Below are 23,653 nucleotides of genomic sequence, written 5' to 3'. Positions count from 1 at the left end.
GATTTTTTAAATTTCTAGTTATTAGTGAGTGCCAATGGGGAAGATAATCGTGCCAGAAGGGTCCGGATTAAAGGGTAAGTCAACAATACTGTTTAATTTTTTTAAAAACTTACACTTTTAAAATTTCATTTAATATTTTCAACTAATTTAATGACACATTAAACTGATTTTGCGTTTCTTTATTTTCAGTAGGTCCGTTTAAGAAGTAGAAGGTAGCAGAAGAAGCGCCACAAAGGTCAGTGCACTTAATTTTTAATTTTTTTGTTTATTGCAAAGTAAAGTGTGTGAATTTGTGATTTTTGAGTGCAACAGTAAGTATTTATTAAATTATTAATAATAGAAATTAATTGTGTTTTAGATAAAAACTTTATTTCTCAAATTCACTTTAAAAATTCGTAGAAGACGAGTGGAAATGTAAAGTAACTGACAACTTAATTCGGATTACTTTAGTCTTGAATTAAATTTTTTTTTTTTAATTAAATATAAATGAGGTGCATTTTTAATAAAACTCTTGTAAAGAATCAAAATATTTAATACTAACATAATTAAGGCATGTTACAGTAATATAAATTTTGCCTTCAAGCATGACAGCCTCTGAAAAGAGGAAAGGCACTGTCCACTTGGTCTCCATCATTTCCTATGAATATACACTTTGCGTTACATAATCATATGTATTTATGCAAAAGAAAATTATTTAAAAAATAGTGAGATAATTTAAAACAAATACTTTCTATAAATAAGTAATGAAAATACTACAAATTAGTGATTTGTAATAATAAAGAACGGTACCTGAGTGCAAAAATTGTAAATAATCAATTGGATCAACTTACAATATAACCCATAACTAACAATATTGACTAAATATAGACCAGGTAATTGAATGCTAGAAACACATTTTCACAATGATCCATTCAGCTTGAAGTGTTTGCATATTATACATAACAATAACAATAAACTTTAAACAAGTGTTTCATAGTTAGGTAACAGGAAGAATAAATAGAATGAAAATAAATAATGATAACACGAGACACAACACTAAGTCATGTTCAATAAAACGTTCATTTTACTCGGATCAAAGATTTTCAAAAATGCAAATTATACATAAAACGATTCCAATATTCCAACATTCTAATTGCAATTTCTATAATAAAATTTCTTATAAAACCGTTATTACACAGAGTAGAACATCTTAAAATTTATATAATTTTATTTACAACTTTTTGGTATTTAATGAATTAAAGATTCAGCCTAAGAAGTGCACTTAATGATAATGATTTATTACCTAAATGGAACTTAACGTAAATGTGATCATCAATCCGAATTCATCATCATTTTAAGGTTAACATTTTATCACAATCGCAAAACCGGTGAGCCCCCAAGCCCCGCTTTTCTCCATTATTGCATCTCACTATATACACCGAGCTTTGGGTCACCGTTAATGTCTTTTGACAGATCACACCTAATAAATTTATCTACCTTTCTTGCCTTTCTTTGATTTCCTAACTGTCGTTTTTTTCCTCTTCCAACTCGACGACGACTCTATACTCTCCTCTCTCTCATCAACTTTCCGCTTCCTGTTGGGTTTTAACGGAATTGGGTCTAAYTCAATCTCCTGTCTTTGTCTTCTTCTAATTCGCTCACTCCATCTCGTCTGCACATAAACCTTCTTCTGTCTTTTCTTCACCACTTTCGTATCGATTGAATTTTTATCAGACATGACAATCCCGCTGGAACTAGTCGATTCCCTAAACGAGGTCTCAGGATCCAAGGGATTCGCACTCATCGTCTCCAAAAACTCAGTCACGCGATTCTCCCCAAAATTAAACACATTGACTTTATCAGTCTTTTTGACATCGATAGACAATTTTGGTCCGCTTTTTAGAGAGCCTTCACTGGTGAAACTCGACGAGGAGGTGCTATTATTATCAGAAGAACTCTTCTTCATTCTTCTCCTTTGAGCCAATTTCGCGCTGAAGACATCCTGGAGGCGGAAGCCCTCACGTTGGGCCTTATGGAAGGCATTGAATGTCGTTTGGAGACTCTTRTCGGGGGCTGCCTCRWGAAGCACATCAGGAGTCATCAATGGCGTTGAGACAAAATTCTGGCTTCCTTGCACCCATGYATTACTCTCGAGGTGGCTCATGCGTAGTCTTTGACTCGGATTGACCGTAAGCAGCCCCCTCACCACCGACTTSGCCTCATTACTAACCCCATTCCACGCCGTTGAAGTAAAATTAAAATCGCCCCCTTTAATRCGTTCCATGATCGAGGAGACGTTCTCCTCGCGAGAGCGGGCATGGAAGGGGGCTTTCCCGCAAAGCATTGTATAGAGGATCACCCCGAGACTCCACAAATCACAGTTTTCGTCGTACCCCTCGGGGGCCCCTTTCAACACCTCGGGGGCTGCATAATGAAGGGTGAAACAGGGCGTATGCAACGACTCCTTCTCTTGTTTCAGTCTTGCAAACCCAAAATCGATTACTTTGATTTCCGCATTGTCGGAATCGTCGGTAAAGACGAGATTTTCCGGTTTTAAGTCTCGGTGGACGACGCCACACGAATGCATGAAACTCACAGCCGATACCAATTTGCGTAAAATCCCCGAGGCTTCAGATTCGGTAAATTTCGATTTTTTTCGGATGCGTTCGAATAATTCGCCACCTTTGAGGTACTCCAACACGAGATAAGTGTGTGCTTCGTCTTGGATAACATCGTGAAGGGTCACAATATTGGGGTGGCCTTGACAAGCTCGCAATAAATTTATCTCCTGTGAGCAATCCTTTTTTCTACTGACTATTTTAACGGCGTATTCTTTACCKGTTTGTAAATTGACYCATTTTCGACATACCGAAAATGTACCATCGCCCAAAATGGGTTGGTTTAGGTCAATATCGTAGGTTTGGAAGAATTGCGAATTGTTTATTTTGCAATTAATCAGTTTTGTACTATCGTGCTGTTTGGCCGGTTTTAAAATCTCGTCTGAGATGGCGTTTTTGGTGAATAGGACAGAGGGCGCCACGTATGAATACCCTTTGAAGATTTTATCGTAATTTGGAGGTACAACAGCGGGTGAATCAGTTGGAGGCATTTGAGTAAATTCTTCGCTAAAATTCGACACATCTAATTCGCTTCTAAAAAACGATTATTTGAGAAAAATTAGACAAAATTCGAGCATTTGTGTTACCTAATGACTGGTTTGAAAGGTGCAGGAATCTCTTTCCTAGCCAACTTCTCCCAGTCTAAATTTTTGAAGAAGACGTGTTTTTTCAGTTCTTTGGCGTCTCCTTCACCACCACCAAGCCGTTTTCGTGGATCCTTGACTAATAATTTACTAATAAAATCGGCTACTTCTTTTCCTAATGCTGAAAATTGTGATTAGAAATCGAACATCTCAAGGACTCAAGAAGACTTACAATCAGGTATCGGTGGAGTAGTTTTTAGGATTCGTCTGGAGATTTCTTGTTGAGTGTTCTTTTCACCCTCGACAGTGAAAGGGGAAGCTCCAGTCAATAATTCGTAAGTTAGGACGCCCACGGACCACCAGTCAACGGCCTTTGAAATAATGAATGTTATTTGTTAAGAGTTGTATTCCCACAATTAAAATAAATAAGAGATAAAAAATACGAATGAGTAAAAATAGACAAGTTTCAAGGAGTTTGATACAGGTCGTTACCCAAACTTTGCACTGTTTGTGTATTTATTTTTTTCAAATGTCATTTTATACACATGTGCATATAAATGTTTGGTATTTGTGCCAACTGTCAAGCAGTTGCTCGAAAAACAAGATGGAACACAAACATTAATGACCTTATTTCTGTGTCTTAAATGTTATTCTCAATTCACTGCTATAATACAGKCTGGTTCAGCTAAGATTTGTCACAGAACCTGCCTGTTAATTGAATTGAATTGAAACAATWATTTGACAGTATWAAAAATCTAAAGTTAAAATTTAAAAAAGATGTGGCATAATTTTAACCACGAATACGCTTCTACAAATYAGAACASAGTATTTATTGACCCACCTCAAAAAATAGAAAAAATCGGTATGAAAAATGGTTTTTGGAGAATATTTTACTGAAACACATCAATTAATTGAACAAGAACATTAATTGGAATTCTAATTATTCCAATTATTATCGTTTATTCGATTATTATGAAACTTTGCATGTTAAGGAACAAAAAGACACTCTTTGATATGATTTAAAAGAAAATCTTATACATAAAAGGTGACAATGGGGCCCTTCCAGTTTTTGAGTCATAACTTTTTTTCGGCTTATTAATCCCCATTTTTGATACTAAAACTTGAAAGCCCGATCATTTTTTCATAAAAAAGGTACTCTTGTTTCATATCGTCAAAATATACCGTTCTCGAGTTATTTGGGTTTAAACTGCAAAACCAGAATTTTTGCTTATAGCCTTATTCTTAACTTTATTACTCAATATCTCAAAAACTATGCATCGTAGAGTATTCTAACTAGTTGAATCGTGTTCAGCGAGTAATTTTAGGTCTAGAAAACCATTTTTTAAACGTTTTTACGAGTTAAGGTAAATTTACTATTTTTACGATTTTACGTTCACCTTCAAAAACTCAAAAAATTCCAAATTTTTAAACTTGACCGAATAACGTATTATGCCCTTTTTTGAGTCTTTAAGACCTCTAAAAATGTAAAAAATGTTATATGGAAGAATTTTAAAGTTGAAATTTTTTTTGATTTTTGTCGAAATTTTGGTGATTTTTGGCACCCGGAGCGGTCTGTTGCCAATAACTCGGGGCTTATTGGTGATAACCTCTTATGTTTGGTACCGTTGGAAAGAAAATTTCATTTCCTATTATACACAAAAAAGATCAAAGTTCTACGATAAATAATTATCGAGAAATTTTCTGATAAATTCAAAAATATCAAAAATATAAATTCGACTATAACTTCAAAACTATTACGAATTTTGCAGTTTTCTTGACGCCAATCGATTCCCCGGAACATTTTACATATTGAMTTACAGTTTTGTCGCAATTTACAAAATTTAAAAAAAAGTTTGGTGTATATAATGACCGTATTTAATTTTTTGTTAACTTTACAATGCTTTTTTAAACTTTTTTTCAAAAACTTCAGTTTTGGTAATTTTTTTGATTGAAATCGACATGACATTCATTACATCGTAGATGTAGTTATTTGTATTACAAGGGAGAAAAGTCTTTTCCTGTTACGGGTGGAAGTTTTGCGATTGGTTTTGATTTTTCTCAAAAATCATTTTATATTTCACCATATATTTCACAAAATTATTAAAACGTACAKATATTCCTAGATCTACAATGTGATATTTTAGTCGGTCCGCAAAATAAATTTTTTTCATCCCATATGTCAATACGTTTAGTAAAAAAATCGAAAATCAAACAATAACTATCTGAGTTGTATTTATTTTTAAATTATTATTTTTTTGTYAGTGACTTTTCAGTGCTTTCGCAGAAAAGACCATATTTTAGATTTATCAAAAATTTTTAAAACAGAATTCAGAAAAATTTAAGTTATTTCGCAAAAYATGTACTATAAAATCTCARCCTTTGTTATTTTGATTTTAAATACATACCCTAATACCGGAAATGTAAACCGAGAAAATCCTAGACAAATCAATTTGTATTTTGTTTTATTTTTCTAAAACTACAAAATAAAAAACAAAATAACATTCTTAATTGTGATTAGAATTTATTTACAGACAGTTTGAAAATCGTTATTTCCACTTTATGAAAATTTCGTCTTATTTTTCTGTGTTAACACTTGTATACAATAAGTATTATATCAATTTAATTCGTTTAACATTGAATGAAACACAATTGTATGTAAATGAACCGTGATACATGTGTTATTCCATAATTTCGAAAGTATCATCGTTTTTACTGTCGTTCTCGATTAAATTGCATCTTCTGCAACAATTCACGTCTCAAGGAAATTTTCCAAGGCGAAAAAAGGCCACCTATGTACATACAAACACACGTTGGCTAAACATTGAAGGTAAAATATGGCGCCTAAAGTGGAGTACTAGAATTAATAAAAGTTGAACGCAAAGATCGTTAGACAATTTCATTGTGTTGTAACGAACAGGTACAATAAACATTGCGTACAATATGATTCGGGCGCTGCTATGCTATGCTATGCTATGCTATCAATCGCTGACACACTTTTCTGACCCAGATTATTGCAGGATTGCAAATGTTTTGCACACTAGTTATTTCACAGCAGCACACAAATTGAAATACCACGACGGAGGGGCCACAATAACTTTTTCCGTAAAGGACACTTTTTCCTCTATTGCGAAACTCAATACACAGCAAAGAATTTCTAATATACAGGCTGCGCCAGAACTCGCGCCCCAGAGAAAAATGCTAATAAGGTAAGATACGAGGAACATGGAAAAAAATGTTAAAAAATTTCGAAGTTATAAGGGTTTAAAGTTTGCACTTTGACTCTATTTATTTCTATTGGAAAAATAATTTTCCACTTTTCTTTGCTATAGTCTATTAGAAGAGGATACAAGGAATCTGTATTCTAAATTGGAACTTTGTTTAAAGTTATTTGTGGCTTCTATTGGCAAATTTTTTTTTACTTTTACTAAATAATTATAAAAACAAAACATATACAAGATCATCAGTATCATTAAATAGACATGAAAAATGTTAAATGTCAAAAATATTTGAGAGATAGAATTTTTTAAACATTTTTTTCATGTTCTTGGTATCTTATCTTTCTTAAAATTCTTCTCTGTATGTTATTTTTCGATCAATTTTGGGCAAAATTTTGTAAAACAAAAAAGTTTTTAAAGAAATAATTTTATAGAGAATAATTATTTTTTATACTGAAAGTTTGATAAAAACGCAAATTTTAACNAAAAAAAATCTTTTTAAAAAGTTAATTTTTTAACTAAAAAGAGCGTTTATATGCACAAAATAACTAAAATTATGTCATTTTTTTTTTTGTTTCTGGTATCTTACCTTACTTGAAAATTTTCTCTGGGGCGCGAGTTCTGGCGCAGCCTGTATAATAAAATGTGCTCTCTCTCTCGCTCTTTTTAAAGTAGTTCATGATTAGTATAATAATTTATTTAAATTTCATATAATATAGCGTTTTTGTTCCACAATGTAACAATTTACTGCGTTTGCATTCATAAAAAGAAACTAGGTCTCGCGACTCCTACTTTTATTAGGAGAATGAGAATAAATTCCAAGTGTCCGAAATATTCAAAATATCAATTTTGATAGTGCTAATTTATTTTTAGATTAACAGACCGCTGGCATGTGGTGTGAATTATTTTTATCCATGCTTTCTATTTATCGCTCAACTGTAAATAAACATTTTCTTCGATCCTTGAGACTGGTATTCGCGCGTGCAACTCTGCACATAACAGTGTATAATCATCAGTGTGCCCCAAAGTCTACCTGACTAACTGTACACCAGAATGAACAGTTAACAAAATGATTCAAAAAAAATCCAGTCGATTGCGACCGGTAAGTACACTGTTAAACGACAGAAGTGGGTCAGATTCGGAGTCAGCCAAGTGGGACAACGATAGAGAAACGGACACTTGAGAAACGAAGAAGGAACATTGAGCACTGTTAACAGTGAAAGTAGGATATAGTGCTCCGCAGTATTTACAATCATTACTCGACTAGTTACACCATTATTGCCAATATTTTGAAATCCGTCACCTTTTAASTTCCTTTTTCATAGACACTTCTTTGTTATTTTGATAGTTTCCGTTGAAAATACAGYGTGTGTCAGAAATCGCGCCCCAAAGAAAAATTTCAAGTAAGATAAGGAACATAAAAGAGTAACTCCATGCCAAAACTATCACTTTTAAAACTCATTGTTTCTGATTTTAGTAAATTTGAGATATTTTATAAAACGTGTAAAAATAAGTGACGCGTATTTCACCGTTTTTTACTTTTTCAATGTATGTTGAAAAACTCTCGTAACCAAAAGAATTTTTATCTAAAGAACAAATCAACATATTGTGACGATTTTTTTTTTTAAATAGTAGATATAAATAGGTACATTACGGACGTGATAATACATGTATTCTACAAATTTATTATTAACAAATAATTTAAAAATATATTATTTAAACAAAAAAAATAACAATTATGCAGGTTTTTAAAATTCTCAAAAAATTTATGMAAAAACTCATATTTTTTTTCGTTTCCTTGGAAATTAAATAGAAAAATTACCAATTACCGTCACTAATAAACTGTTCCAAAGAAAACAAAAATTTCCAAACATATCTCAAATTTACGAAAATCAGAAACAATGAGTTTTAAAAGTGATCGTTTTGGCATGGAATTACTCAAAAAAGATGTTTAAAAAATTCTATGTGTGAAAAATTCGATAATACTGATGATCTCGTATACAGGGTGTCCCAGTGAGTTGAAAAAGTCCATTAGTGACCTTTAAATGGTAAAAATAAAAAAATATATACAGGTGCGTCAGAACTCGCTCCCCAGAAAAATTTCAAGTAAGATAAGAAACCAGGWACATGGAAAAAATGTTTAAAAAATTCTATCTGTCAAAAACCTTTGACATTTGACATTTTCCTATGTCTATTTAATGATACTGATGATTTTGTATGTTTTTTACAATTYTTTAGTAAAGGTACAAAAATTTAAAAATCTCACCATTTAAAGGTCACTAATCGACTTTCTCAACTCGCTGGGTCACCCTGTATGTTTTTTTTTTTATAATTACTTGGTAAAGGTACAAAACTTTTGCCAATAAAAGCCACAAATAACATTCAAAGCGCAGAATTGAAACTCTCATAACTTGGAAATAGATATAATTTTTTCCAAATTTCTGGTATCTTATTTCTCTGGGGTGCGAGTTCTGGCGCACTCTGTACAAGCCGATTTTCATTTCAACAATTAAAAATTCCAAATGTGATCCCACGTTCGCAGTAACTGTTCTTTTGCTCACTTCCTGAACCTGCCTCGATACAGCTAAGAGTTATTATGAAAGGAATTTCTCGATTAACTGTCGTAACACTTTGAGCTGTAGTGAATTTACTCTCGTTTCTCACAAGAACGAGGTGTCTAGCCGAAGGCTCCAAATAATCATTGATTTATACATCCGATGATGTTTTGCGTGGCTGGAATGCACACTGCTAGTAATTTGGTGGTGCTTCAAGGACCACGATAACGCACAGGATGTTGCAAAAGGAAATTGGAATTTCTTGTAGTAGACATTTTTTAAAAATTTCTAACCATTTAGTGTACCTACACTTTAAAAATTCCGCATTTTTCTATGAAAAAACTGCACTTTGGACATCCGTTGGAACACCGATTTTTATATTTCTAAAATTCACTGCTTGAATCAATTGAATTTTAAACACATTCTACAAAAAGTGTTGTAACATAAACAATTCTCTAGATTTCTGTCACATAAATTTTACGTAAACATCGGTGGATCTTGAATATGAAAAAATGTTGATTTTTTTTGGTAAGAACATATTTTAGTAGCCTAGCAAACAACACAGAAAAATAAATTACAACTACTGTGAAACGTAAAATTCTGTTGAATGAACAGCTTAAAACAATGTGTTATGCATTTGAAAATGATATTAAATTACTACAGTGAAACCTCGATGAATCGGACCTCTATATCTCGAAATTTCGATAAGTTGACCGTGATTGGCGGGTCCCGAGCATCGACTTTAGATCGAATTCCTCGTTAAGTTGAACAGATTTTCGATTTAGCTCAGTTGTAAATCTCCAAAAGACAAACTTTGTTGAAATTCCCGCAATGCGCATTGGATTAATTTCTGCAGTATGCACGTGTTTTCAGTTTGTTTCCACAAAAACACACAATAAAAGATTTTTTTTGTGTCATTCCAAAAATTAGTGAATAAAATTACATATATCTACATATGCAATTTTAAATTTTTGTGTACACTTAATAATTTTCAAATAAAACAATAGATAAAAAAGCAATATTTTATATCCCGAAACCTCGACAACTCGTTTATTTTTTTGGTAATAGTTACATCGACTTAATTATTACTATATTAATTAGTTTAATTTATAAAACATCGCTTGTTGAAACGTCCTTGGTGCACTTTTTTAGTTTATCGTCCAAAAATATTTACATTTTCATTAATACCGTCCTTGATATTTTCATATAAACAGACAATGTCTAATGAGCAAAATATGTGTTGCATTTTGCGAGTTTATTTTTATCAATTATGAGTTATGCAGCAATTACACTTTACCTCAGCGTAGGTTTGTCTTAGTTGTAGGTCAAAAATGTGGAATAATAACAAACCTTGTCTAGGAATTTGTTCAAAGTTAGTTGAAAGGTCATTTCGATTATTATTCAAATAGTTGTTGGTTACTCATCTTGCTAGGACATTAATTTGTTTATCCACTGCACCTATAGAAAACCTCCATTATCTAACTAGGTTTGTAGGTAACCGACTTGTTCATATGGGTTCCATATTAACTTAAATMYCCAATTGAAATTAATTAAAATTGAAGCAAAAATCCATACTTTCCATGACTAATAAACTTRGTGTTTAAAAAATCAATTCGGTTGCATACAAGACCAGTAGCACACAGCTGTTTACCTGCGAGGAATACTTCTTTGTACAGTCTGGAAAATAATCAGAAAAGACCAGGTGGCTTTACAATCACTSGGTGGCGAATTTTGTCATCACAAGTATTCGTGACTCATTAATATTATTAAATCCAATGATAGAAATGTATGTAAAACACGGACAGACTCCTCTTTATGAACACGCAGAGGTCAATGTTCAATATTTTACATAAACAGTGCAGATGGTTGGCAAAACCTTCGAGCGAGAGTGAATTTGACCGAGACAGATAGTGCAACAAATCTTTTGCTAAAATCTAACCCAGTTTTCATTGGACATAGAATCGGGTCAACTTTGCCCAAGGGCAAAAAGCAGTCACGCACGCGGCTTCCAGGCAATATCGTATAACACAACCTGACATAATTATAAATGCCAAATTATGGACAAATATTGCTACTTGGCACCACCATTGATTAAACTATACAGGGGGGGGGGGTCTGAACTCGTGCCCCAGACAAAAATTTCAAGTAAGACAAGATACCAGGAACATGGAAAAAAATTTATTTTAATTTATTTTTTTATTAATTTTATCTTGACATTTATTTATGACATTTGACATTTTTTACGTCTATTTATTGATACTGGTGATCTTGTATATGTTTTTTTTATAAGTATCTAGTAAAGGTACAAAAATTTTGCCAATAAAAGCCACAAATAACATTAAAAAGTTAAAATTTCTAATAGCTTGTAGAAAAAAAAATCTTGGAAAATTATACTCTTTATCAAAATTTACTTTTTGTGCAATTTTGCAAAAATTAGCTAGAAAAATTACTCTGGGTCGCAAATGACAATATTTTTGATATTTTCTAATAAAAAAATTACTCTTTTGGTTAAAATTTGCGTTTTTATCAAACTTTCAGTATAAAAAATAATTATTCTCTATAAAATAATTTCTTTAAAAACGTTCTTGTTTTACAAAATTTTGCCCAAAATTGATCGAAAAATAACAGAAAAATTTTAAGAAAGAAAAGATACCAGGTACATAAAAAAAATTCAAAAAAAAATTTGACATTTATCTTTTGACATTTTTCATGTCTATTTAATGATACTGATGATCTTGTATATGTTTTTTTTTATAATTATTTAGTAAAAGTACAAAAATTTTGCCAATAGAAGCCACAAATAACTTTAAACAAAGTTCCAATTTAGAATACAGCTTCCTTGTATCCTCTTCTAATAGACTGTAGCAAAAAAAATGGAAAATTATTTTTCCAACAGAATTTTTTTTACATTTTTTCCATGTTCCTGGTATCTTACTTTTTATGGCATTTTTCTCTATGGGGCGCGAGTTCTAGCGCACCCTGTATACTAAAAGACGAACCGAGATACAAAATTTCTCGATTTTTTGGACCCAAGAGTAGTAAGGCGGAGGAAAAATGAGGGCGCTTAGAACGTTTTACCGTCTCAGTTTCAAATCGTTTTAAATTAATTCAAATTCAACCAGTCTAATTACTTGGAAAAAATATAAAAATGTCGAGTTTTACATTCTTAATAAGCTGTGAAAAACGAATGACTAATTTTTTCACGAGAAATATGAGAAAAAAAAATTGATTTAAAATCTGTGCTCCGTTTCATGTTTTTCAAAATTCTGCGAATACCGTTGAAGATACAAGAAAAATGTAAGAAAAAAAGTTGTAGAAAATTAAATTTTCTAGTAAAAAGTCCGCGAGGCCATACCTCTAACTTTAATGGTTTAGGCCTCAAAGACGTTCAAAGTCGCTTAAGCGACGGATTCGTTGCCTTTTTGCTGGTGATTCTGTGCCAGAGGAACACTTTAAAGCAATTTAAACCTAAACCGTTGAAGATAGAAATATAGTCTCGTCTTTTTTGTAGTAAATTTTATTTTCTACAACTTTGTTCGTTACACTTTTTTTGTATCTTTAACCGTATTCGCAGCGTTCTCAAAAATATTGTGCGGAACGCAAACTGATAATTGTATAATTTATTTTTAGTACTATCTTCAATATTTTTGAGAACGCTGCGAATACGATTGAAGATACAAAAAAAGTGTAGGGAACAAAATTGTAGAGAATTAAATTTCCTACAAAAAAATCTTTGAGACCATATCTCTATCTTCAACCGTTTAGGTTTAAATTAATTTTCTATCTCTTGACCACGTAAAAATGACACGTATTATTATACGTCACTTGAGCGTTTTTGAACCTCTTTAGGACCTAAACCATTGGAGATAGAGGTATCTTTCGTGGACTTTTTTTTTGAAAATTTTATTCTGTACAACTTTGTTTTTTATATATATTTTTTTCTTGTACCTTTAACCGTATTCGCACCATTTTTAAAAATATGAGTAATTATAGTTTTCAATAAAATTTTTGCATTGCCTTTAATCTCTTATTATTTAGAATTTAATGCTCTATTTTTTTAGATACAGCCATTTTTTTTTATTTCACTGCTCTTAAAACTTAACGGGAAAGAAACAACTGCGCTATTTGGCCTCACTAACGGAGACGTTTTGTTTTACATTGTGTCGTATCCTAGTTTTTAGGATCCGTAGATTAAACAAAAACTGATAAAGGAATTTTTTTACAATTCCTTATCAAGTTTCTTTGGTTGATACTTACAATATCGTGTCCTTGGGTCCCTCCTTTGACCACTTCGGGTGCCATATACTCGATTGTGCCACAAAATGAGTACGCTCTTTGATCATTGTCACCTTCCCTAGGTAGTTCTTTGCTCAATCCGAAATCTGTAAGGACGATGTGTCCCGATTCGTCTACTAAGATATTCTCTAGTTTGATATCCCTGTATATGATACCCAACTGAAACAAGAAATAATATTTATAAGTCGACATCAGCCTGAAATGTACCCTAGTTTACTACAACATTGTGCATCACGACTAGACGACCAGGTGTTGTAACAGACTCAACAGGTAATCAAGCGACTTTAGCTTTTATATTAGGATGCGTTAAACACCTTGTATATACCATATTGTAACAGCTGTGGTTTCGGTGACCAGAATAATGTACCGCTCTTAATGCAGACGRTTAAATTTAAAAGTAAACTGGAACGTTAATGCAATAATTAATCTTAAGTTTGGATGGGAACTGTAAATACTTAAGCAAATAACTAATTTAACCAATAATGAAACGAAACAACTGAAAGTTTGCAATAGAAAATAACGGTTTGTTCCTGAAAAGGAATTCTATTGATATTTTCATCGATTTGCTTAATATTAGAAACTTTCCCGCATATGTTTTGTGAAAACGCCAATTTTTAAGGCTATATGTAGACTTTAAAAATAAAAAAAAGTATATTTTCGAGCTGTTAATTCAAGAAGGAATTTTTTCCACTAGTGACAGTAAATAAAAGACTTCAAAGTGCCACGAAAGTGTTTTAAAATTTTGCTAGAAAAACAAATAGTGTTACAGAATTAGGTGAATTGTTATACAGGCAGTAACAGAACTTTTCAGAAGCTGCAATACATTATTTACATAATACATTTATTTCTGTGACATCGTGTATAGTCTCCATTTTTTTGGACGAAATTAGATATACAGTGAGCAGCAAAATTGAAAATATTTAGTTTGGCAAAACATACACAATTCTCTCAACTTGATTTAAAATTTTACACTTTTTGAATGATTTTCTTTTCGAAAACTTTATTATGTAATATTTAATATTTTGGTGTTCTCATTTCATCAATTAAATGATCTAACAAAAGAGCTAACAAAATAGAAGTTTCATTTAAAAAAATGTCGCCATTACTCGAAAAACAAATTGTGTAAAAATTTAAATCAAGTGAAGAATTGAGTAATWAAAAAAAATTCAAATTTTGATAYAAAAAACAAATAGTGTTAACGAAATAGGTGAATTGTTATACATACAGTAASAAAACATTACATACATTATTTACATAATACATTTATTTCTGTGACATCGGGTATAGTCTCTATTTTTTTAGACGAAATTAAATATACAGTGAGCAACAAAATTATGGAATAATCTAATGAAAATTGAAAATATTTTGTTTTGGCAAAAATGTTCGAAAAAATTACACAATTCTTTCAACTTGATTAATGATTTTACACTTTTTGAATGACTTTTCTTCGAAAATTTTGTTATGTAATATTTAATATTTTGGTGCTGTCATATCAACAATTAAATGATCTACCGAAAAGGCTAAAAAATTTAAGTTTCTCAAAAAAATGTCATTACTCTCAAAAATCAAAAAGTGCATAAATTTAAATCAAGTGGAGAATTGTGTATTTTGTGCTATTTATGCAACAAATTGCAAAATGAGACGTGAAGATTGGACCACGAGTGTGCAAAAAAAACGCGATTTTGCATCGTATTTCATACAAGATTTTTTCCAATTTGGTTGTGAATTCGAATTTTAAATCTGTGATTTCAATAATTTTCCAAAATCATACTAGTGTCGGGGTGTTGCTATAAAAATATTGTTATTTATTCTTCATGTCATCTTTTTAACACTAGTGATAAAATAATGTCATATTGTGTAACTAGTGATAATTTTTTTTTCACAACCAAATTGGAAAAAATATTTTTTATTTGATAATTTTTAGTGTATGTAAACACTATCCAGAAAAAAATCTTAGCTTATAATTTTCAGGAATGTGAAACAATTTAGTTATTTTCTTAAAACCCACTTAAGCCCATTTGTTTAAAATAATGACTCTTCTTATCTTATCATTTTGCAACAAATCTTAATTCAAGGGTAGCAGATAAAATTGTAAAATTCAACAATTTTTTTACACATAAAAAACACTCCTTTTGATTTTATGCCTCTGTAACATTTCAATATTGTATTTTTAAGGTCAATAAAATATTCCATGAGCGGTTTGAGATAACTCAGCATTAAAGTTCCACTAAACCCAAGAATGTTTAGTTCGTCCGGACAATAAAAGGCACAACACGTGTGTCTAGTATGTGATATACTTAGTTCATAATAACGAGGTCAACGACATGGTTCTAATAATTCCTTAATTTGTTATCATTAAAACCGTACATTACCTATGATAATGATAAATCGTTTCGACAAACAAAATTTTGTTTAAATCATGTTTTTCAYTGTAAAAATCAACATTTGCATCACAAGTTGTGAACACCATTTAATTTTTATCGGAAAAACCGATAAGGAAACAATTTTCGATCAAATGACACGCACCGAACATATGCTTGTTAATAAAACAATAACAGGTAGAAATATTATAATAAATATTTTGGCCAAACAATAAACCGACATTTTTAAAGGGTTAACGACCCAAGTAGTCAGCCCCATGCCTCGTATCTCCGCAGTAGGGGTTGAAGCACAAAGCGTGTAATTCTACGCTGACAAAAATTGAAAACTGAAACCGTAATTCTAATACCTTTCCTATAATAAGATCAGAAATTGGTTTACACGTGTCGTGAATTACCGCAATTAAAATTTAAAATGTGAAGCAACAACTTTAAAACAAATGACAACACGACAAAGCGCATCGTTTGTAATTTATTTACATTTAAAACCAGGTTTTCCTTATTTTGTAACACATCCGATTTTGCACAATTCAATTTTTATTAAGAGTGTAATGTTATTTTAACACTGGCACACGCTCAAGGTCTTTTTTAATCGTTTTGCAGGATTAAAACGGCACTTAAAAATCAGATTATAACCTTTGATATGATACTACACTTGTCAATTCTTAAATTTAATCAATTCAAGTTCCAAGCGTGCACTTTTTAGATTAAAACTAAATGAACTTTATGACTTAATCCAGATCAATAAAATCATTTAAAGAAATTGCCTATTAACCGATGATATAATTTTACAGTCGAGACTTTAGATTTATATGCAATTTAGAAATTAAAAATGTCCGATTGAAAGTCACACTCACTAAATAATTGACTATTTTTACTTCCAACAAAAAAAACACAAATCTATAATCAGTGAAAGTACGATTTCACCATTTGAATATTTTGACAGTAGCAACAATTCCATGAAATTCTCCACAGGTTTGGGAATTCACAAGACGACCTTGGTTTGTGGAATTGTAATAAGAACGAACAACATGTTTGTTTACCATTGTCGTATCAGTTTGGTATTTTCTCTTATAAAGGTCTAACCAATTTGATAACAACGAAAATTCGAAAAGAAAAAGCAATAAGAATATTATCGCCTTTAATAAAATAATAAACTAATCTCCTAAAAAATCGCTTAATAATTTTCGAAAACTGTGRAACTACCCTAAGCCAATTAAATATTAAACCGAACCGCCTTAGACCCCAAATTCGATAAATTAATTACCGCCATTATTTCGTTGAATTCATGGAATAATCTATTATGCGACAGTGTGGTAGATAATAATGAATAAATGATTGTTTGACCTAATAGACAGTAGTTAAAATTCAAGTTGGTAAACTGTAGAATACAGACGACACACGGAATAAATTAAAACGATAATAATTGTAATAAATGTCTCGAATAGCCAAAGTTCAAACACAAAGCGAAATCCAGTAAATGCACCGAAAAACTCTTTGTTCTATTTGTGAACAACCTTTGATTGCTGTATTACTTTTATTGTGAAGGACGTTCTATTTATAACAACTTGCGTTCGGACAAAATTAAGCGTTTTAAACAACAAATAATGAAAATTGTTGCTTTGTATGAGTCTGCAGGAAAATATTTACCCACAAGTTCAACATAAACAACTAAAAAAAATTTCATCGCAGGATACATACACTGTGGAGGCGTTCGAGTGCTAAAATAATTTCCCCTATGTAAATGCGGACTTCGTCTTCTGTGAAATGCTCTCTTTGGTATAAATGTGTGAATAATTCTCCTCCGGCCACATAGTCTGGAAAAAAAACAGAATCTTTTAATTCTACAGTAAATAAACACCTAAGTTGTAGCAAAAGCTCATCYACTTAAAAATACATCTGCTGACGCAGTATTTGTGACATTGTTGCTTTTTAATTGGAATTTTGCTAAACAACAACGTCAATACACAAACAACGTAACAGAAATTTTAGTTACATGTTGGGTTAAATTATGAAACAATCACTTTCTCTTGTAATTAAACGACAAGTATTATGTTCCACTTAAAATCGAAATATTTGTTGACAAACCAATCTCTTGAATTTCTTGTTGACATTTTACAAGTGTATCATAATTTACAAGGCGTGTTTAAAAAGCAAGTAGCGACTGTTTAATTTCAGTTATAAATTACYGTTWGTTTACTTTTAGTTATTTAAATAAAACCTATCCCTCCTTGTATACAAGCAACTCGACACAATCAAGCGTTATGAAACTTAAGAAGTACAAACAAAAGCCACTACTAGTAAATAAACGTGTTATCACGAATTTTTAATATTGCTCAAATTTTTCACCAATCATAACACACATTAATTTTTTGGTTTTGAAGGCCTTGTAACCTTGATTTACTTATTAAAATGACACACAAAATTCTCTGCGTGTGGTAGACCTGCTAAAATATCATAATTACGATGCATGTGAGACCACATTTACAAATTAAAATACGTCTGATTTGAATATGTAATTGAATAAAGCGATCAGTAAATAATTCAATATTGATCAGTATAATGATAAATGATCAGTATTTAATTAATTTTTGTAAAAAATTAAAAATGATTAGTTATAATATAATATTTTGACCAGTAAAAATAATAAATGCTAAGTAAAGCAGCACAGTATTTTATTGTAGTTTGTTCAGTAAAAAAATCCAATTTGCACAGTAAAAATAATAAACGCTCAGTAACTTTAATCAAAATTAGTAAATCAACATAAAATTTAAAGAATTTTCAGTCTTGATTACATAACAATGTATTTATTACAATGTTATTTATTATTGGTATTTATTTTTATATTACTGAATATTTATTATTATTGGAGGGTGGTATATGTATTAGCAAGGGCCCCTGCGCAAGAATGATTTTAGCAAAGGCTGGAAACTGTGCACAAATGGTAATCAGTCTTTGCACTGCTGTGCTCCTGATGCCACAATTTTGTTTTTCAATGCTTTGCGATATTCCGATTTTGCTCGGAAACATTTTGTTTGTAAATGTGTGAATATTAAATTAATTAGTTTTGCTAGACATTCATTCATTGTCTTTACTGTCAATTTTACTTTAATATATCTCCAGAACGATAAGAGCTAGATACTTGAWTTTTGGTATGTAAGTTACTTGTAGGTAGGGGACGCAGCACGAAACAATTGGTAAAAATCGGTCGCACCGTTCGGCTGCAAAATTATACGGTTGAAGATACAATAAATTTATGGAGATAAAAATTATTTAAAATATCTTATTAATTTTATATTATATTCACACCAGATTTTTTATTTTTACTGTGCATTTAATTTGTTCCCAATTGAAAATAAATCGTAGTACCATTATCAGTCTGTGTGCTATCATAAATGTAGATAGGTATACACATTTTACACACTAAAGTACAAAACAAATTTACATTATTATCGTTTATTTATTATTAGGTACACCGCTTTAAGTAGTGGTTAACTGCTCACTAAATTTGAGTAAATTTATTGTCTGGTAAGAAAATTTTCTAGTTACACCTCGTATGCGTCTCAATTTTTCCAAGGTAAATATTATTTTTGATTTTTTAATTAAATACACAAAGATAAAGCAGTTGTTTTTCTTAGGCTTAAATGTCGCCAGTTTTAGAAAAGAGAAAGTATATAAAATATGAAAGTGTTTATCTCACTCACTTTCACTAGATAATGTTTACTTGACTTTGTGGTGGTATTACCTTGAGACTACTAATTTGGGTACCTTGTTGCCCATAAAAATCGAATTATTAAAAAAATGAACAAATGTTAGACGGATGAAAACCCTTGGCAAAAATCCACAAAAATTAGTTCGTTTACCTGAAACCGTGTGACCTTGCTTTCAGATGGGCATACTCGAAATAACTTATTTTAAACACAATGTTGCCAGTATTTTCCATCATAATTTCAAGTAAAAACGTGCAAATTATAATTGTTAACGCGTAAACAGTGTATCATAGCAWTTTTTCAGGTCACACAATAGTYTAAAGAATCGAAAGTCACTAAGTTATTTAGGTTGACCAACTGTTTACTCAAACGACTATAATAATACATGAATGTGATCGACTCTGTTCCAGCTGCGCTTTGGCACCGGATACCTAACATCTTCATCCAGATAGGGCCTGAAAATTCCACTGAAACCATCCAATGACGCCTGAATATGAGTCAGTTGAGAAGACCCAAAAAAAAAATAATTTCAATACGCCGGCCTCAAGTTATTGCACCAGGAATGACTCACGGGGTCATTTCCAATGGAACGAAAGCACTGCTAAATGAATAATTTCCGAAGTAGTTCTTTGCCCACACAACGAAACTGTTTTACAGTTACGCCAAATGTTAATTAAGTTTTAGACACACGTGGTGACCACCTCTGGACATACCAAGAAAACGTTTACCTACCGAGGATTAGGTGTAATTTGGCATCCGTTTGGAAGGCGTAGTGTAATGTAACTAAAAACGGATTGTCTCGGACGGCTTCTAAGACTTGTCGRTCTGTCTTCGTGTGTTCCGTTGTCTTCTTCTTCTGCACTATTGTTGCTTTTTTCAGTACTTTCATAGCGTAGAGACGATTGTTGTCGGCTCCGCCACGTTTTCGCACTAGGAATACTTTACCGTACGCTGAAAAAAAAAATACATGCGTCTCAATATTATTCCATTAACTAAAGGTCAAAGTAAAATCAAATTAAATCTCTCTTCACCTACAGAGTGAAGCAAAAGTTGATTATTAAAGCTCGAAAGATGTTGAAATAAGCCCAGAGACTCGCTAATTTAACTTATTCTTCAGCTATGCGAGCCAAAATAATAAATGACTCCTAATACAGCAATTTTAAAGGCTAATTAATACGGTAGAACCCCGTTAGAACTAGAATTCAACGAACCAAGATTTTCCTACTTTATAATTTAATACTTTGCTTTTAAAAAAATAGAAGATTAATAATTTAATAATCAATAAGTAATAATAAGCTCTATACACATATTATTTAACTTAAAAATATCGTTTTTTAAAAGCAATTTAAGACGTGGGTGTTTCTAAAACATAATAAAAAAAATTAGTGCCAGATGCAGTGTTCATTAGTTTAATTTTTACAAATACCTCTCATCTCTAAAATTAAAATAAAGTAAATACAATTTCAAACAGTTTTCAATACAAAAACAATTAATTAATAATAATAGTACAGATAAAGGCTTTTTTGAATAAAAAACTTTATCATTTTCTTGTAATTTCATCGAGATAAGTCAAAAATAACCAAAATATTTTAAAATCGAAGCTGTTTTGGGCTAGTTTAAGCTCGAAAAATTTAGGTTTTTTGAGTGAGAAACTCATAAATTAAATTTTATCAAAATTGGAGTCATTTTGGAGCAATGTACCCAGTTTTTTTTAACGCTTAGTTTCAATTCATAAAACGACCAAATTATATATTTTGAAGTTAACGCTATTTTGAAGGATTTAGCTTGTTTTTGAGGGAGAAATTTACTTTGGCGGTATTTTAGTTTTTTCAGAAAAATCGATAGATAAAAAATCATCAAATTTGATCAAAATTATTTTTGTCTGCTTCGAGCGATTTCCTCCGAAATAACTCTCTTATTTCTGTAATTTTAAGAAAACAAGTCAAAAAAGAGTCAAATTATTTTAAAATTGATGCTATTTTAAGCTGTTTCGAGAAATGGATTTTTTCTAAGTGAGAAACAAGACGAAATATCACCAAATTTTATCAAAATTGCCTTTTTCGACATATAATTTTCATAACGATTTTCTCTCTTATTATACACTATTTTCACAAACGCCATAGCTCATAGCACCTTCAAGATTTATGGATTGAGATAATGTCGCGTATTTTACAATTACTCTGCAAAAATTTCCAAATTTAGTCAATTTTTCTCTATACAAAAAAATTGTTTACTCTAGTTTCTCAATTTAACAAAAAAAATTCTGAAAATATTGATTTCAAATAGAAAACGTTTGTCAGTTATTCACCAAATTTGACACTACTAATTTTTCACAAAAATATCTTTTAATCAGTGAATCAATTAGCCCAAAATCTTAACTCGAGAAATTGAATTGAGTTCCCAAATTTTTGATTTCTGCTTGAAACCAAAAACATTTGAAATAAATTCCTTAATGGCGATAAGTTTCAGAAACCTAGGTTCACCTTCACTAGGTGTAACTTTAATTTTTCGAAAAAAACTTAATTTTTTTGGTTAATGTTTATATTTTTATTTCAAAATAAAGTTAGAACATTGCCATTAAACATGGAATATAATATCTGTCAATTGTTAGCCTCTGCTTCTTTGACATATTTTTTGTAATACTCGTAATTTAAAATTATGCTGATGATTGCAGTTTATTGCCGAAACATGTTAAGTAATATTTTTTTTTCAATTGAGAAAGCAACTTTATTATCTTCAACTCTTTCAATTCTAAAAAACGACCATTTTGCTGATTTAATCCAGAACAGAGATATGYCAGATACAAACTAACAACTTAAAGTTCGATTAAGAGTTCTTGTTTATATTGATATGTAAATTAATTAAAAAATAAAAAAGTTACACTTATTTGAGTTATTTCTACTTAAAAAATAGAATACAATCAATCGTTTCTAAGATTGTTTTTCACTGCGCTTTCTGACAAAACAATTTTTTTCATTAATTTCAAAGAAATAATGAATGTAAGCATGAAAATAAATCAAAATGTATAAAAAACTCATTTTTTAGTAAATTGTTGGTTACTGTATTTCATGCTACAGCGTAAAGCAGACTTTGTCGCAGAACATTCTGCGCAGCAACTTTATCTGTTAGGCGAAACTAGTATAGAGTTGAGATTTATCCTGTATCCAATTATGTGAGAAAACATTTTAACCAAAAAGCGTCCACTTTTGCAAAACAACCTTAACGAATGTAAATTTAAATTGATGAAATTATTAAACGTCAATGACGTAATTAGTTATGCTAATAATTTAAACAGTGAAAGTCACAAAATAATCTTTCTAAGATATAATTAACCGTTTTGAAAAATCATACATGATCTRRAAAATAATTATTCCTCGYAAAATGAATTTGTTTACGAAACCGTCTATTTGTGCCTTTACCACGAATAATGACGATGATATTTTTGACGAGGGTCAAAATACGCCTCTGAATCCTTTATATGCTTATAAGTTTGAACACTCCATCTGGTAAACTACGATCAGATTAAATCTATAGTTAGATAGTCTTAACCGTTACCATCAAATCATTTAAATACTCAACGAGCAAGAAGTAAACAATACTATTGTCATTRTAAACAATCAGAATTATAGAATAACGTTACTTTTTTTTGTATGAAAAGAAAGTCATCGTATTTTAAAGATGAATTCGCTTATTTGCAATGAACACGAGTGTAACGACCTTCCTATAAGGTCGTACGCAACACTGACCACGACCGTAGGTAGTCCTGCCTCAAATCACCTGCAAGAGTACCACCATGCACTACGTATGTCGCACAATGATCGTCTTTCTCGTGGTGTGATTGGCTTTTCGCCTATCACCTGGTATGCACGCGTGTTGGCAGGACGTTGACATGTTGGAATTGGTCCAGAATGCATAGGGTGTCCCAGCAGCCTTTTAATTCAGTAAATCTTAGCTGGGACACGCTGTATGTTTTTTTAAATTTTTTAAGTTACTAAATACGTAACGTTGAGTGATAAGAACAATCCAGCAGATAAGCTGGTTCATTCCATGTCGATGTAATAAGAGAACAGAGTTCGAAGTGCGTTAATTAAAAAAATTATAACGTCAGTGAATTTCGCAAATTAACAATTATGTATCGTTGATTTGACAGGATATCTCTACGTTTACATTTTTTAACGAAATTCATACAATGCCAGATCATGAAACTGATAAATTTCATTTATAATTTACAACTCATGTTTTACAATTCTTTAACTGAAAACAATTGTTGATTAAAATGAGTCGACAGTAATTTCATGTTGTTTTCAATTAATAACAT

General features: G+C 31.1%; 1 protein-coding gene across 2 annotated transcripts in view; it reads right to left on the bottom strand.

Moving 5' to 3' along the window:
- Positions 1–516: 516 nt before the first annotated feature.
- LOC123004455 (ribosomal protein S6 kinase alpha-5-like) overlaps positions 517–23,653 on the bottom strand; it is a 37,180-nt gene continuing 14,043 nt past the window's right edge. For both annotated transcript variants that reach the window (XM_044397755.1, XM_044397746.1), the window contains exons 3-8: positions 20,068–20,286; positions 17,327–17,442; positions 13,209–13,406; positions 3,414–3,552; positions 3,185–3,362; positions 517–3,131 (exon numbers count right to left, since the gene is read on the bottom strand). In XM_044397755.1, coding sequence (XP_044253690.1) covers positions 1,469–3,131; positions 3,185–3,362; positions 3,414–3,552; positions 13,209–13,406; positions 17,327–17,442; positions 20,068–20,286 — 2,513 coding nt within the window. In that variant the 3' untranslated portion in view covers positions 517–1,468. The remainder of the gene's footprint in view (positions 3,132–3,184; positions 3,363–3,413; positions 3,553–13,208; positions 13,407–17,326; positions 17,443–20,067; positions 20,287–23,653) is intronic.

This window comes from Tribolium madens, unplaced genomic scaffold (genome assembly GCF_015345945.1).
Source record: "Tribolium madens isolate multiple individuals breed KSU strain unplaced genomic scaffold, Tmad_KSU_1.1 Scaffold_11;HRSCAF=98;Tcas5.2_LG3b, whole genome shotgun sequence".
Classification (NCBI taxonomy): Eukaryota; Metazoa; Arthropoda; class Insecta; order Coleoptera; family Tenebrionidae; genus Tribolium; species Tribolium madens.
This window is presented reverse-complemented; position numbering and strand designations above follow the sequence as displayed.